A 13,811-nucleotide genomic window follows, 5' to 3' on the forward strand; every position below is an offset into this window, starting at 1 on the left:
GTGTAATTGATGGATGAAAAGTGTGATTGATGAAGGACAAAGTGATGAAATAATGTGAGATATGCTAAGTAAATTGTATTTGGCTACTATATGTTGTGTTGTTTCTCTCTAGTAGTTAGCAATGTGATAACTCACTCCCGGTTTGCTGTTTGTGTTTGGATCCTGTGATGATCTTGAACTTTGTGTTCGGGGGAGCAGATGAATAGGTGGATGACTATGAAGAACCTCATACTAGAGGACACGAGAACACAACGCTCTGATAGGATGTGACATTAGGATATAGGTTCTATATTAATTGTATGAACACCTTGTTGAGTCGAGAATACTTTATTATTTATTTGGACAAGTTTGAATATGATGTAGAAGAAAATGAATGTGAGCCTTTTTTCCCTTTGAAAGACTTGTTTAAAAAAAATGTTTTAAAAATACTTTTAATTAATATTTGAATTTTTTTTTTTTTATTCCTTATTAGTATATATGTGAGGGGTAGAGGGTGTCACAATAATCCCACAGGCTCATATAGACTGTATGATCCTAATGCACATCAAATTGTGTACAGCAGAGATGTCTATGTGGATGAACAAAGATCATGGAAGGATTATACTGAAAATTTCAGTGTTTCAAGAAGACAAGTGCAGCTCAGTTGGGATAACTCTGAGGTGATTAATGATCCTACAAGGTTCAATCATGATGCATCCCCAGCAGGAGTCAGAGGAAGACCAGTAAGAAATAGACAACAACCAGTGAGACTGCAAGATTATGAGTTGTTTCCTGATAATGCAGTGACTAATGATGGTGATTTGATCCATTTAGCACTCCAATCTGACATAGAGTCAGACAGCTTTGATGAAGCCATCAACAGTGAGGTATGGAGGAAAGCTATGGCTGAAGAAATTGAATCAATTGAAAGGAATAAGACATGGGAATTAGTGGTTTTACCTCAGAATAAGAATCCTATTTCAGTGAAATGGGTCTACAAGACCAAACTCAATCCAGATGGCACTATATCTAAGCACAAAGCAAGATTAGTGGCTAGAGGGTTTCTTCAGGAGCAAGGCATTGATTATAAAGAGGTGTTTGCACCAGTTGCTAGATTTGAGACAATTAGACTCATTGTGGCTTTAGCAAATCTAAATCATTGGGATCTCTGGCAATTAGATGTTAAGTCAGCATTTCTCAATGGTCCATTAGATGAGGAAGTTTACATAATGCAGCCACCTGGATATGAGAGGAAAGGTGAGGAAGAAAAGGTGTTTAGGCTGAAGAAGGCTTTATATGGATTAAAGCAAGCCCCTTGAGCTTGGAACAAAAGGATTGATTCCTTTCTTAGTCATGTGGGCTTTGTTAAGTGCACTATTGAACATGGTTTATATGTCAAGCAAGAGGGAGCTGGAGATATCACAATCATTTGCTTGTATGTTGATGATCTACTTATTACAGGTAGTGATGTGAAGTTGATTGATCGAGTCAAGAAGCAGCTCAGTCAAGAGTTTGAAATGACTGACTTGGGACTGCTCACTTACTTCTTAGGCATTGAATTTCTAAGGACTAATTGTGGAACATTCATGCTGCAAAGGAAGTATGTGATTGATATGTTGAAGAAGTTCAACAAGAAAGGCTGCAATTCTGCAGAGACCCCAGCTGATATGAATGTGAAGCTTGAAAGTTCCACTGAGGAGGACAAGGTTGATTGCACAATGTACAGGCAGATTGTGGGGTGCTTAAGGTTTGTGTGCCACACAAGACCTGACATTTCATATAGTGTGGGAGTGGTGAGTAGGTTCATGAGTGATCCTAGAAAATCTCACTTGGTTGCAGCCAAAAGGATACTGAGGTATCTACAAGGCACTGCTAGTTTTGGAATTCTATTCCCATATCAAAAAGAGAAGGTTTGTCTACAGCTTGTAGCCTATTCAGACTCGGACTGGTGTGGGGACAAGGTGGATAGGAGGAGTACAATGGGTTATGTATTCTTTCTTTTTGGGGTTCCAATTTGTTGGTGCTCAAAGAAGCAGGATGTGATTGCTCTTTCCACATGTGAAGCAGAATATATTTCTGCTTGTAATGCTGCTTGTCAGGCCAATTGGATTACATACTTGCTGGAAGAATTGAATGTGAAGATGAGTGGAAATGTGGAGCTGTTGGTGGACAACAAATCTGCTATAGATTTGGCCAAAAATCCAGTCTCACATGGCAGAAGTAAACACATAGAAACTAAGTTCCACTTCTTGAGAGATCAAGTGAACAAAGGCAAAATTGATTTGAAGCACTGTAAGACAGATTTGCAGGTAGCAGATATTATGACCAAGGCTTTGAAGATTGACAGGTTCAAGATGCTCAGGAAGATGATGTGTGTTGTTAATTCTGCAAGTGTCTGAGTTTTTTTTTCTATAAGCTTTTGTACTAAGGAGGAGTGTTAAGTAGTGTGTAGTATAAAAGCTTAGTGTGATTAGTTTTGACTAGTAAGTGGACAACTACTATAAGTAGTGTGTAAAAGCATTCTGTTGAAAAATATAATAAGAATAAGTCATTCTTTCATCATCTGTGTTAGTATTCCATCTTTCTTTCTCAGCTCTCTCTCTTTAGTTTCCCTAACATTTATAACCTTATATATGTACATAATTGGTATTTCTATTGTTATTTAATTAAATTATGTCATTGTTTAGTAAAATGTTTCAAGCAACAACTCAGAGTAAGGTATTCAACATGATAGATATAAACAATGCAATTAAAAGAACACAATTTCAGCAATTTGTCTTAATTTCCAAGTAGAATTCTGAAAGATACATACAAGGCTAAGGATTGAACTTTGTTTTTAGAAATTTCTAGTTATTGTGTAAGGTAGGTGATAAGTCACTAATTCAATAAATATGAATTGCATGCCTTACAGTCATATTTTTACCTATTATACGCACCAAAACTAGTCAAAAGCTACACTAAAAGAATTCATATAAATTGTAGAGATATTGAAATCGGATGATTCCAAAATGGTTTTAAAACTAAGACATAACTCTTTAAGGGGTAAAAAGAATTTTAATAAATTCACTATAGCTTGTTTATACATTGTTACCAATTAAAATATTAACCAAATGAATCAAGCTAGAAACTTAGCTGAAAGAAAGTTATTTGTTATTTCAGATAAGTGATAAGATATCACCATTGGAAGATATAGTTCAGCAAATTTTTTAAAATGAGGATTAAATCAAAAACTTCAAAGATAAATGTAAGCATAATTGAAATTGAAGCTAAGATTAAGGGGTATTGGTTAAAAACAATTATGTGTTAGAAAGTTTCACATCGTCTGTCTCAGTTCTTGGGGTATAGTTTATATATCTATTGGATAATTTCACCTAGTACCAATTGATTTTAAGTTGAAATCTAACATTATTTAAGTGAAGAACCCCATTAATTATGTACCTGAAGGAGGAGATGGTGAGTGATAAGGAGCATGAGAGAGAAAAAAGGAAGGAAAAGGAGGAGTGAACTAGGGTTAAGACGGAAAAGAAAGATAAGATTTGGACATTCAATTTTTAAAAAATAGTTTAAGTCTCAAAATAAGATTTATATTTAAAATAAAAAAATTTAAAAATCTTAAAAATAACGTAACAATGTGAAGTACATAAAAAAATAATTAAAATCTCTCATTGGAAATGTCCTAAATGTATTACAGATATCATCAACTTCGTAAACTCACAATATAAAGGGTGAATGACAAGTCAAGCCAAGCCAAAACAAAAAATCCGAAGAGCCCCATTTCGGATTGCAGAACAATACAGTCACAGAAACATTTTCCAAAGAAAAAGCAAAAAAAATGGATGCAAAAACGAATTCTTCGGCGCCGGAAACATCGCCGCCGGTGATCCACCCGGCAGTGGCACCACTCTCCTACCTTCTGGGAACATGGAGAGGCCAAGGAGAAGGAGGGTTCCCCACTATCAACTCCTTCTCCTATGGCGAAGAGCTTCACTTCTCTCATTCCCCCAGCAAGGTTTTCCTCTCTCTTTCTCCATAATCGGGTCTCTCAAAGTTGTCTTTTTTTATTACTGGGTTTTATTTTGTTTCTAGACCACAGTTATCCACCATTAGAGAAAATTCTGTTCGACGGGTAGACACATTGTGGGTTGAAAAGCTCTCTCTCAAAGTATTCAATCCAGGATTTGAAGTCGAGACATCCAATTAAACTGGAACAATCTCGTGCTGGTTGATCCACGTCCTCGGTTGTTTTTAGAGTTTAATTTTGAGCTAGCATTGAGTTGTTTCTGTTTAACTAACCAACTCAGCGATAAGCAGTTGCCTTAAGGGAGAGTTTTGTCATTCAGCGATACTTACCAACTTGAGGAGCAAGATTGCTTCCAAATGAGGATATCTTTTGTCATTAGCAAAGAAAAATTAAAAACTATCCAAAAGATTATGTTTAAATTAATTATTACAAAAATGTAAATGATTTCTAATTATATGGCAGTGAACAATTGGATTACACTATTAGTGTTTTTCAATTACCTTCTTTTTTTTAACCATTTATGATGATATATTCTGAGGACTTCAGTTTAACCCATCAAGTCTCTCTCTTGTTCTTTATGTGTGTGGTTGTGCACTGATTTTGTTTATTTGGTTTGGTTGTGTGTGTGAAATGGGTGTAGCCTGTGATAGGGTACACTCAGAAGACATGGAAACTCAGCTCTGGAGAGCCTATGCATGCTGAGAGTGGATACTGGCGTCCTAAACCAGATGGCACCATTGAAGTTGTGATTGCTCAAAGCAATGGTCTTGTGGAGGTTCAGGTACTATTTTTCAATTTGATTTGGTTTTGTGTCACGGATACATTGTTTGGCTTCGTACTTGTGTCTCTATAATCCGTATGCTATCGGAATGGTGGGTTTGGAAGCTCCATGGACTCTTAATTTGCAAAGCTACTCAGTTTAAATTTGGAGACAACTCAATTTGAATAAAAAGTTAATGACCTGATTTAATTTTGATAAATATTACCCTTTGATCTGGCCTAACTCCTTAATTTTTCCTTACTTGTCAAACTATGGCAAGCACGTCTTTATTAATTTCTATTTGCTATAAATAAGCTCCAAGCAAAAAAGTCCATCCCGAGTTACTACATTTTAATTCCCAATTTTACTAACATTGCGCGCAATCCATTGTTGTCAGTTGTTTGCAAGAGTGACATTGAAATTGCATAAATTTCTTTCTGTATTCAATGATTTATAAGTTATGTAAAGCAATTATGTTTATATTGTTTATTTTGTTATGTAAAGATATTCTCCCAAATATTGGCTGGATTTATTGTCTTCCATTATTGAATTGCTTAGACATAAAGATCTTGCTTATTTCATTGTTTCTAGGTTCATGAAGCAAGTTATTTTCCTGCTTTTCATTTTTTATTCCCCTTTGCTGTGCTACTAACGTGTCACTTGATGTTGTACTTCCAGAAAGGGACATACAGTGCTGAAGAGAAAATGATACACCTTCAAAGTGAAATAGTGGGGAATGCTTCTAAGGTAATCATATTGTGCCTTCCCAAATGCAACATTACTACTATCTCATGCTTATAAATGCTTTGTTTACATACATCACATTCTGATAGTGATTCAATGGCTGCCTTTAGGTTACATATCAAAAACAACCATCTAAGTAAGGTGTCTTAGTAAGGTGTCTTCTGATATTATGAATATGTATAAAAAATATGCATAATGAATACTTTTTTGGAAATTTTTTATCATCATCTGTGAGGATTATGATTGCAGAAAACAGAAACATGAAAGTACTTTAGAGAGAGAGAAGAAAGAGGGGGTGGGGGAGTGGGGTCTTTTGAACATTTGGTAGATGAAGAAGTCATTGAGTTTACTTGTATTTTAACTAAGTCGATGAATCATTGGTCCCACAATCATTGATGGCTTATAGTAATCCACAGACACAGTGAAGTGATACTATAATACCTCATTTTGTTTTTAACATTTTGGCCAAAAGTTTTTTTTTATGTGATATTACCATGCATATTTTATAATTGCTTTTTGATTTCTCTCGTTAGATCAAATGTTTTTGTTTACAATAGGAAATACTTTTTGTGCCATACTCAACTCAATACCCCCACGGTAAAACAAATTAGATATCAAAGTTAGATTAAGGAAACACCTTACCACCAGCTTTACTATATTGATAAATGAAGAAAGTTGGGGGCCAGAATGGAGTACCTCATTTTGTGCTCTTTTTGTGGTATTCATACCTACAATGTTTTATGCACTCACACACAGGTTAAAGAGATAAGAAGATGTTTCCAGCTGGTTGATGGGAATCTTTGTTATGACGTTCAGATGGCTACCAATACAATAACTCTTCAACCACACTTGAAAGCATCACTGAAGAAGCTCTAAAGCAAACATCTTCCTCGATTGCTTGCAGAAGGATGTCAATGAGTATATGGAGCCATCCAATGTGACTCTTTTTAAAGAGCAATTTAGGTCACCTTGATAATTTTCTGCCAATTGGCAAAATGATCTCCTTTACAAATTACAACCTATATGCAAGGTTCTGTCTGACATGTTCACAAGTCTTGTATACAAGGTCTTCAAGACCTAATGTTTGAAGAACCCGACATGAATTAATTTAATCAATTTATTGGAAGCAGCCAAGCAGAAAATATTCTGTTTGTACATCATAATTCATATATAATAATACATGCTTTATATTAACTTCGTTGTTTGAAGCTATTGTGGTGCAGTAACTACAGCCAACATTTGATGTTATGCTCAAAGTGAAACTATGTTTCTTCTTTACCATCTAGTATTTTTTATGAACCTGCTAAAGGAATTACTCATCCTAACCCTCAAACTTCTCTATGCTTTTATAAACCTTTTAGTTTACTTTAAGCACAGCAATCTTCACCATCGAGGTTCTAGAGCCAGAAATTGTTCAATTGAGTGACAGTAGCAGTGTTTGCTTGGAGGGTAAAATGATCTTCACTCTAGTAGTTGCTGTTGATGAAGTGTACGTACAATCAGGTTCTTTGTTGTATTTATCTATAAGGTATATAGAAAACTGGTTATCATTTCACAAAATGGGCTATGTATTTCTAATTCTGGGGTTGTAAGATAATGGATATAGCCAAGTATCGATTACTATGTAACATATAATGCAGAAGAAAATGCTAGAAAATAAAGATTTTATTAACAAAGGAGTTATCTAACGTACGAAAAAGATTCCAAAATGGATGAATAGAAGACCTTTTTGTTTGGGACATATTTGAAATAACACAAGGCCTAATGAACATGAAGTTGAGAAAAAAAAGAAACTAAAAGAAATTGAGCACGAAAACCATATATAGGGTGAATTTGGATTAACTTCTAGCTTATGATATTTTTGCTAATTGTTAAATCTTAAGACAAGATTTCTGCAAAGACTTTTTTAAGACAACAATGTCGAGTTCTGCTTGGTTATAAGTACTTTTAAGTGAGTAAGTTAATACACAAGAAATTTGATTTATTTTGTTTCATTAATTTATTTTATTTCCATCTCCTACAAATACTTATGAGAAAGTTCATCTATACACTTTGCTTCAAGAACAGAACAGTGGTTTCTGTTACATTCCAGCTACTTGTAAAGCTTCTATCATCATTGTGTTGGTAACCTGAGATCCGCAGGCAAACATTACATGCTATTCTACGATTTAAATCTCACTTAAAATTACCTTTATGGCCAGGAACCCGATTACTAAAAGGTGGACATTTTATAATCCACCGAGTCTGGAGACACATTAGTGTTTATCATATTTGAAACTTCTTGTACACATTTTATAATTTGATTTTTTTAAAGCTTTGCCATAAGGGTTGTGTTGGTATCAACCAATATTCTCCTCAAATTAACTCAAACATGCTTTATTTTTTCTTCAGAGAAGTCATAAAAGCTCTAGTTTTATAAATGGCAACAAAGTGAGCAAAAAGAATCTATTGACAACTTACTTGCACCAATCGAGAAATGGTCCAAATTATCTCTATTTTTCTTTTGGTGAACCTTCTGCAGTTTGGTTCGTTAACGCTAAAGCTTGATTCTATTTTTAAAGGCAAACTGTTATATTGTTTATGATGTATGGTGCTGTATTGTTGGTTGCTCTCTTGTTGCTAAATTGTTCTCTACTGTCCAAATCAATAGTACATATATCACCTGATTTCTTTCTGACTTCAAAATCCTTTTCCAACAATTTGTTATGTGCTGATATGAACTGCTAAATTCTGTCATGCCGTATAATGATTTTTAAACTCCATGAACGCGTGGTGAAATGTCTCGTGGAAATGAATATGCTTCTTGATATATTTTATAGACTCGAGAGGCAATCACGTGCACATTTTTCACAACTGTGTTAGTGCATCATATTGTCGTGTCTCCAAGAGGGCAAGATTTTTCCCAAAGCAATTGAATTTGTACAATTTCATACTCCTTGTGTTCCATAATATTTGTCATTCTAAGTTTTTTTTATTAAAAAAATTAATAAATTGATAAAAGAGAGTAATAATTCTTTTATAGTTTTTGTGGCCCTCATTGATATAATAAAAGATACAAGTAAAAGCCAGTAATTAATATTACATCGAAAAGGTAAAATAACAATTAGATTTATTTTTTTCTTTTTACACAACAAATATTATGAAACGGAGGGAGTACATAAACAAGTTTATTGAAAGACCCTTTTAAACAGAAATTTAAGTTCCCATAAAGTGGAAAGAAAATCAATTTACTTGCTGAAAGTAAAGCCGAGAGCCTTAAAATTCCAGCTTGACATAGCATAAAACAATTACACATTCCAGTTTATTGTGCCAAGACTGTAATATCAGAATTCTACACGATACAAAACACTCTTGACCACTTTATTTGATGACTAAATGACTACTTGTAACAGCCTATGCTCTAACTCACCAAAGTTACCAATTCTGAGAGTTGGAAAGGGAACCAAGAATCAACAATCACTTCAAACTAGCCATGAAAATACTTGTAATAGAAGGCATTGGCCTAAGAATGGATAATTAAGCAGCAGCAGTGATGTATTGGATTGCCTGTTTGCATATACCAGTCATTGTTGCCTCAGGTCCATAAACCTGTAAAGAGACCAAAATATATATCATAAAACGTTCCTTAAAAAAATTTGTAAGTATCAGTTCAGATGGTTTCTTAACACAATCATAAAAGGAAATCAGTTAGTTATATAACCTCAATAGGAATGCCAATTTCCTCTCCGAGTGCCCTCATTTTTGCTAGACCCTTCTGGTAGTTGGGACCTCCTCTCCTCACATAGATGTGCATCTTTGCTTCTTTTAGCTTTTGTTCCTGGTTTGTAATAGGTCAACAATCAATTAACTCTACTCTAAGCAAATTAATATGATATTATAGAGCAAAGCTTCATGATGATAGGCTCACCTTCTCCTTCAGAGCACGAATTATGCCGCTGAATGTAGCAGCAACATCAGTAAAGTTAGCTATTCCTCCACCTACCACAAGGGCTCGCTTTTGGCCATCAGGATTTGAAGTTGCACACTGCAAAGAGATTGTCATAGAGATTAAAGAATCACTATATCATGTTTCAAAGTAGCATGCAATTTCATAAGCTATTTTCACACACTCTTAGAATGTTTGGCTTGGGCCTAACCCAACCCCAAAAGCTAGCTCATGGGATGAGGGTTGTCCCTCACTTAAATATTTCATCTTTGCCTTATCTCTAGTCAACGTGGGATTTAGGTTTTTCCCAATATACCCCCCCTCACACCCAAGCACTTTTGAGCTTGGTGTGAGGATAATATGGGGGGTGGCCCATTTAATGGATCTAGGATAGGGTCTGATACCATCTTAAAATGTTGGTTTGGGCCTACTCAACCCCAAAAGCTAGCTTATAGGGCGAGGGTTGTCCCCTATTTATATATTCTATCTTTGCCTTATCTCTAGTCAATTTGGGACTTGAATTTTTTGCAATACCGACGATAATGTTTGAGATAAGAATTGATTACATCAATCACTACTCTGGCATACTGCAAGACCTCATCTTCCTTGGGTGCACCACTATATTCTGCATAGTTTCCAAGCTCAGGAGCATAACCAAGATCTCCTACCTGTTTTAATAAATTAGTATGTAAGAAGTGTATTGCTTAATGTTACAAGAGATTGGAAATTAGCAAGGAATTTAACTTTTAAAGTAATAGAAACACACCGTATCAGCATAGATAACACTAGCACCTCCCCCAGCAACCATTGTCCAAATTCGGCCCATTGGGTTTAATACTGTGAATTTCAAAGATGCACTTGTCTGGGAACAGAAAACAAACAAACAAACATCATAAGTGTTTATGTAAAAGAATTTATAGCACCATGATTACTAGAAGCAATAAAATTATGATTAATAAGAGGTTAGTACAAGGAGTTCAATTGACCCTGGAGATCTGCAGACCATGCATTAAAAGTTAACAGTATTTGCTAAGGAGGAAAAGTGATTAAGATCTGCAGCTTATGGACAAAGTTATAAACGAATTGAATCTGATTGAAGATACATGACAAAAGTATATTTTTTTCACCTTTTCATCTAATCCATGAATGAAAGCCTCTGTAGTACTCATAACCCTTCCAAATGGCAATGGAAATTCAATGTTTCCCCATCTGCAAATATTAATAACATGCATGGTTTAAAAATTCTTATACTATGCAACATTATTGAGTTATACATGATGAATTAGAGATATGATTTTCATCCTTCAAATAATAGTTGATATTCTTTAGAGGGAAGAAACCAACTTCTTGAAGTTCTTGAAAGCAGCAGTGTCATCAAGTTCGCCTCTCATGTCCAGAGGATAAGGCTTTCCATTGACCAAAGTGAAAGGATTCATCTCCAAGAAAGTAAAATCCAGGTCTAACACGAGGAAAAAAAATAGGAAAAGAAAATGTTTAAAACTTTAAACTTAAATGCTACCATCAATGAAGTTGTCTTCACAAGCACATCTAATGTTAATAAATGCATATTTTGTAGCATACCTTGAAATAGAGTGAAAATCACCTTGAGAAATTCCTCAATTTCTCCCTTGATCTGTAAGCATGAATGAAGTACTTTTAAATAATTGAAACAGAGTGCTTATAAAAATAATTGAAATGAAGTGTCCTCTAACAAAAGAGCATTTGATGTTCAATCCCATGGTCTTACTGAAAGTTAACTTATTAAAAAAATAACAAATTAGTAAATTAACATACCTCTAAGGGAAGTGTTGCAACAAGTGGGGCAATACTCTCTGATGTAAGAGACACTCCTGTTGGCATAAATACAGTCTTGACCTGAAATATGAACAAAACACTTTGTAACTTATGGGAATTACGAGGAAATATGAGCATAATTTACTTCAAGTAATTATTTGTGAGGTCAAAAAGTATGAATTTTGGCACCTTATCCCAATTCTCCTCAATTTCAATCCCTCCACATTCAGAAAAGCTTATACTGTTCCCTAGTCTCTCTGAGACAATGTTAAGGTAAAACTCCTCATTGTGAGGGATAAAAGGTTCAACAATGAAAGTTGTTATAGGTCCTTTGCATCCACCCATCTCAACCTACATCATAGAGAAAAAAGATATGAGCAAACACTTAAAGGGTAGATAGAAAGTAAAAAGAAAAAGTGATTATGAAAAGGGAAAAACAATTTAAGGTTTGGAGGGACAGAGGAGAAAGAGCACCTCTTTGCCAAGACGCTCTTTCACAAAAGAATCAACTTCTGCCAAATCCAGATTCAAGGCAACCAAACCACTTTTGCCACGCTTTCCAAATAACATGTCTGGTTTCACAACCAATTTTGAAGATAAAAGCCAGGGTTCCTTCTCTGCTAGCTCACTGAAATTGGTGGATTCTGTAACCTGAGAAATAAAACACACAACAAAATTATTATTCGAGTTACATGAGCATGTTGCACTGGCTGACTAGTAAGATACAAATTTGAAATTTTCCACATATCAATTATACATCATAGAGTCTTGCACAGCTTAAAGCAGGGATTAAATTGTTTTATTGAAGACACACCATATCAACTGGATAAACAAATTTTTTTGACAGAGGTTCAGATTAGATCTATTCAGGTATAAACTTATACACATAATTTGCACAAGGCACATCATAAGATGATATCAATCATATCATGTTCTGTTTAAATTTATTCATCCCAGGAAACAAACTAAATACAATAACATTATTTACAATAAGCCAGTCAGATGTAAGATTTGAAGATTGTTATCTGACTAATGCAATGCAATGAGATGACAGATAGACAAAGCAAGACTAGTTGGAAGTTCAATCCCTTGAGGCATGCACCAGATTTTACTAGCTATCATGATCTAGGACAAAAATTCAAATGGTGTTTGAGACATCACATTGGCTTCAAATAAACATAGGGTCCTATATCAAGAAAAAGATAACAAAACTCAATGCGTGATTCCAATGTGAGTCAACACACAGAAACTTTTAAGGTACAAGATTCACAACCAAGCCAACACAAGAAACTACTTTGGAAATCTAATTTAATCCACAACATAGACAGTAAAAATTCACTCTCCTCACTCTCTCAATTAGACGTTCTCGATATTCTCTCACCTCTATTCCTCAAACAGCCAAAACATTTATCTATCAAACTATCCCAAACTACCCTTCTTACCCTTCTTTTATTTTTATATCTATATTTGATCTTCTTAACATGGTCTCTGATCTACCGTCCTTTATTTCTATATCTAAATTGAATTTCAATATTTTAAAAAAGAATCAATGTTTATAAATAACCTTATATCATAATTTAAATTACTCTCGTGTAGACTAAAATACTGGTTCAAATATAATAGTAATGTACATACTAAAACACTAGTTAAATTAAGCAATAACCCCGTGATGAGAATGCATACCTGTGCAGACTTGATGGGCAACTCCTGGCCAGAGATTCTCTTAAAGTGCTCCTTCAACAACCTCTTGGAGTCATACTCTCTGATCTTCTTGCGTGCCATTGCTTCTTAAACGTGCAACAAACTCGCCACAAAAAACAAAAGACTCTCCTTCAACACAAAAACAAGAAAAACCCAGATCAAATGAGCTTCTGGGGCCCTCAGAATTCCAATCAAAAACAGATTTTTAGCATGACCACGTGCAATGCAACAGAATCACACAGGAAAAAATGAACATGAAAACAAATGCAACAGATTGAAATAGGAAAGAACTCTAGAGAGAGAAAGGGGCAATGCAGTTACCGTTGGAGAGAGAAACGGAACAGTGGAGAAGAAGGTTGGAGATTGGTGGATCCAATGGTGGGTGTGAATTGTGTTAGTACGTTGTTGGTGGCAACATGGTATTGGTATATATATAACACAGCATAAGCTTTGGAGAAAGAACAAAGAAACAGGAAAACAAGGGTGTTTTTTGGGGTACTATAGGTTGAATAATTTAATGTTTATTTAACATAAATCATTTATTTATTACTTTATAAGCACTCGTGCATCGCACGGTATGGTGAATGGAGGGGCCATGCACGAAACTGGAACAATACTCTTTAGGCTATTGGCCCTTCATTTTTTATTTTTTTACTTTTACATTAGTTTTAAATATCATTAGTTTAGTCTCTTAAGGTAATTTATTATATTAAAAGTTTAATACATAGTTATTTGAGAATTTTTAATTAAGTTCCTAAATAAAAAAAATGTAATTAAGTTCTTGATTTTTTATTGAGTTCTTAGAATTAGTAAAACCATCACAAGTTAGCATTTTTTGACGTTCAAGTCACCATAACTTTTTTAAACCTATATTAATTAAATAGGTT

General features: G+C 34.6%; 2 protein-coding genes across 2 annotated transcripts; one reads left to right on the plus strand and one right to left on the minus strand.

The window, feature by feature from the left end:
* The first annotated feature begins 3,651 nt into the window (after positions 1–3,651).
* On the plus strand, positions 3,652–6,659 carry LOC100817759 (UPF0678 fatty acid-binding protein-like protein At1g79260). Its single transcript, XM_003546801.5, has 4 exons — positions 3,652–3,988; positions 4,641–4,781; positions 5,439–5,507; positions 6,261–6,659. The coding sequence occupies exons 1-4, from the start codon at positions 3,812–3,814 to the stop codon at positions 6,378–6,380; spliced, it is 507 nt and encodes a 168-aa protein (XP_003546849.1). The 5' UTR covers positions 3,652–3,811; the 3' UTR covers positions 6,381–6,659.
* A 1,999-nt stretch (positions 6,660–8,658) lies between these two features.
* LOC100817228 (ATP-citrate synthase alpha chain protein 1) lies at positions 8,659–13,530 on the minus strand. Its single transcript, XM_003546800.5, has 13 exons — positions 13,246–13,530; positions 12,907–13,053; positions 11,698–11,874; positions 11,413–11,574; positions 11,224–11,304; positions 11,011–11,062; positions 10,774–10,888; positions 10,557–10,638; positions 10,196–10,291; positions 9,996–10,097; positions 9,412–9,528; positions 9,205–9,321; positions 8,659–9,092 (listed from the first exon to the last, which is right to left on the minus strand). The coding sequence occupies exons 2-13, from the start codon at positions 13,003–13,005 to the stop codon at positions 9,021–9,023; spliced, it is 1,272 nt and encodes a 423-aa protein (XP_003546848.1). The 5' UTR covers positions 13,006–13,053; positions 13,246–13,530; the 3' UTR covers positions 8,659–9,020.
* Between the last annotated feature and the right edge of the window lie 281 nt (positions 13,531–13,811).

Source organism: Glycine max, chromosome 15, assembly GCF_000004515.6.
Source record: "Glycine max cultivar Williams 82 chromosome 15, Glycine_max_v4.0, whole genome shotgun sequence".
In the NCBI taxonomy this organism is placed as follows: domain Eukaryota; kingdom Viridiplantae; phylum Streptophyta; class Magnoliopsida; order Fabales; family Fabaceae; genus Glycine; species Glycine max.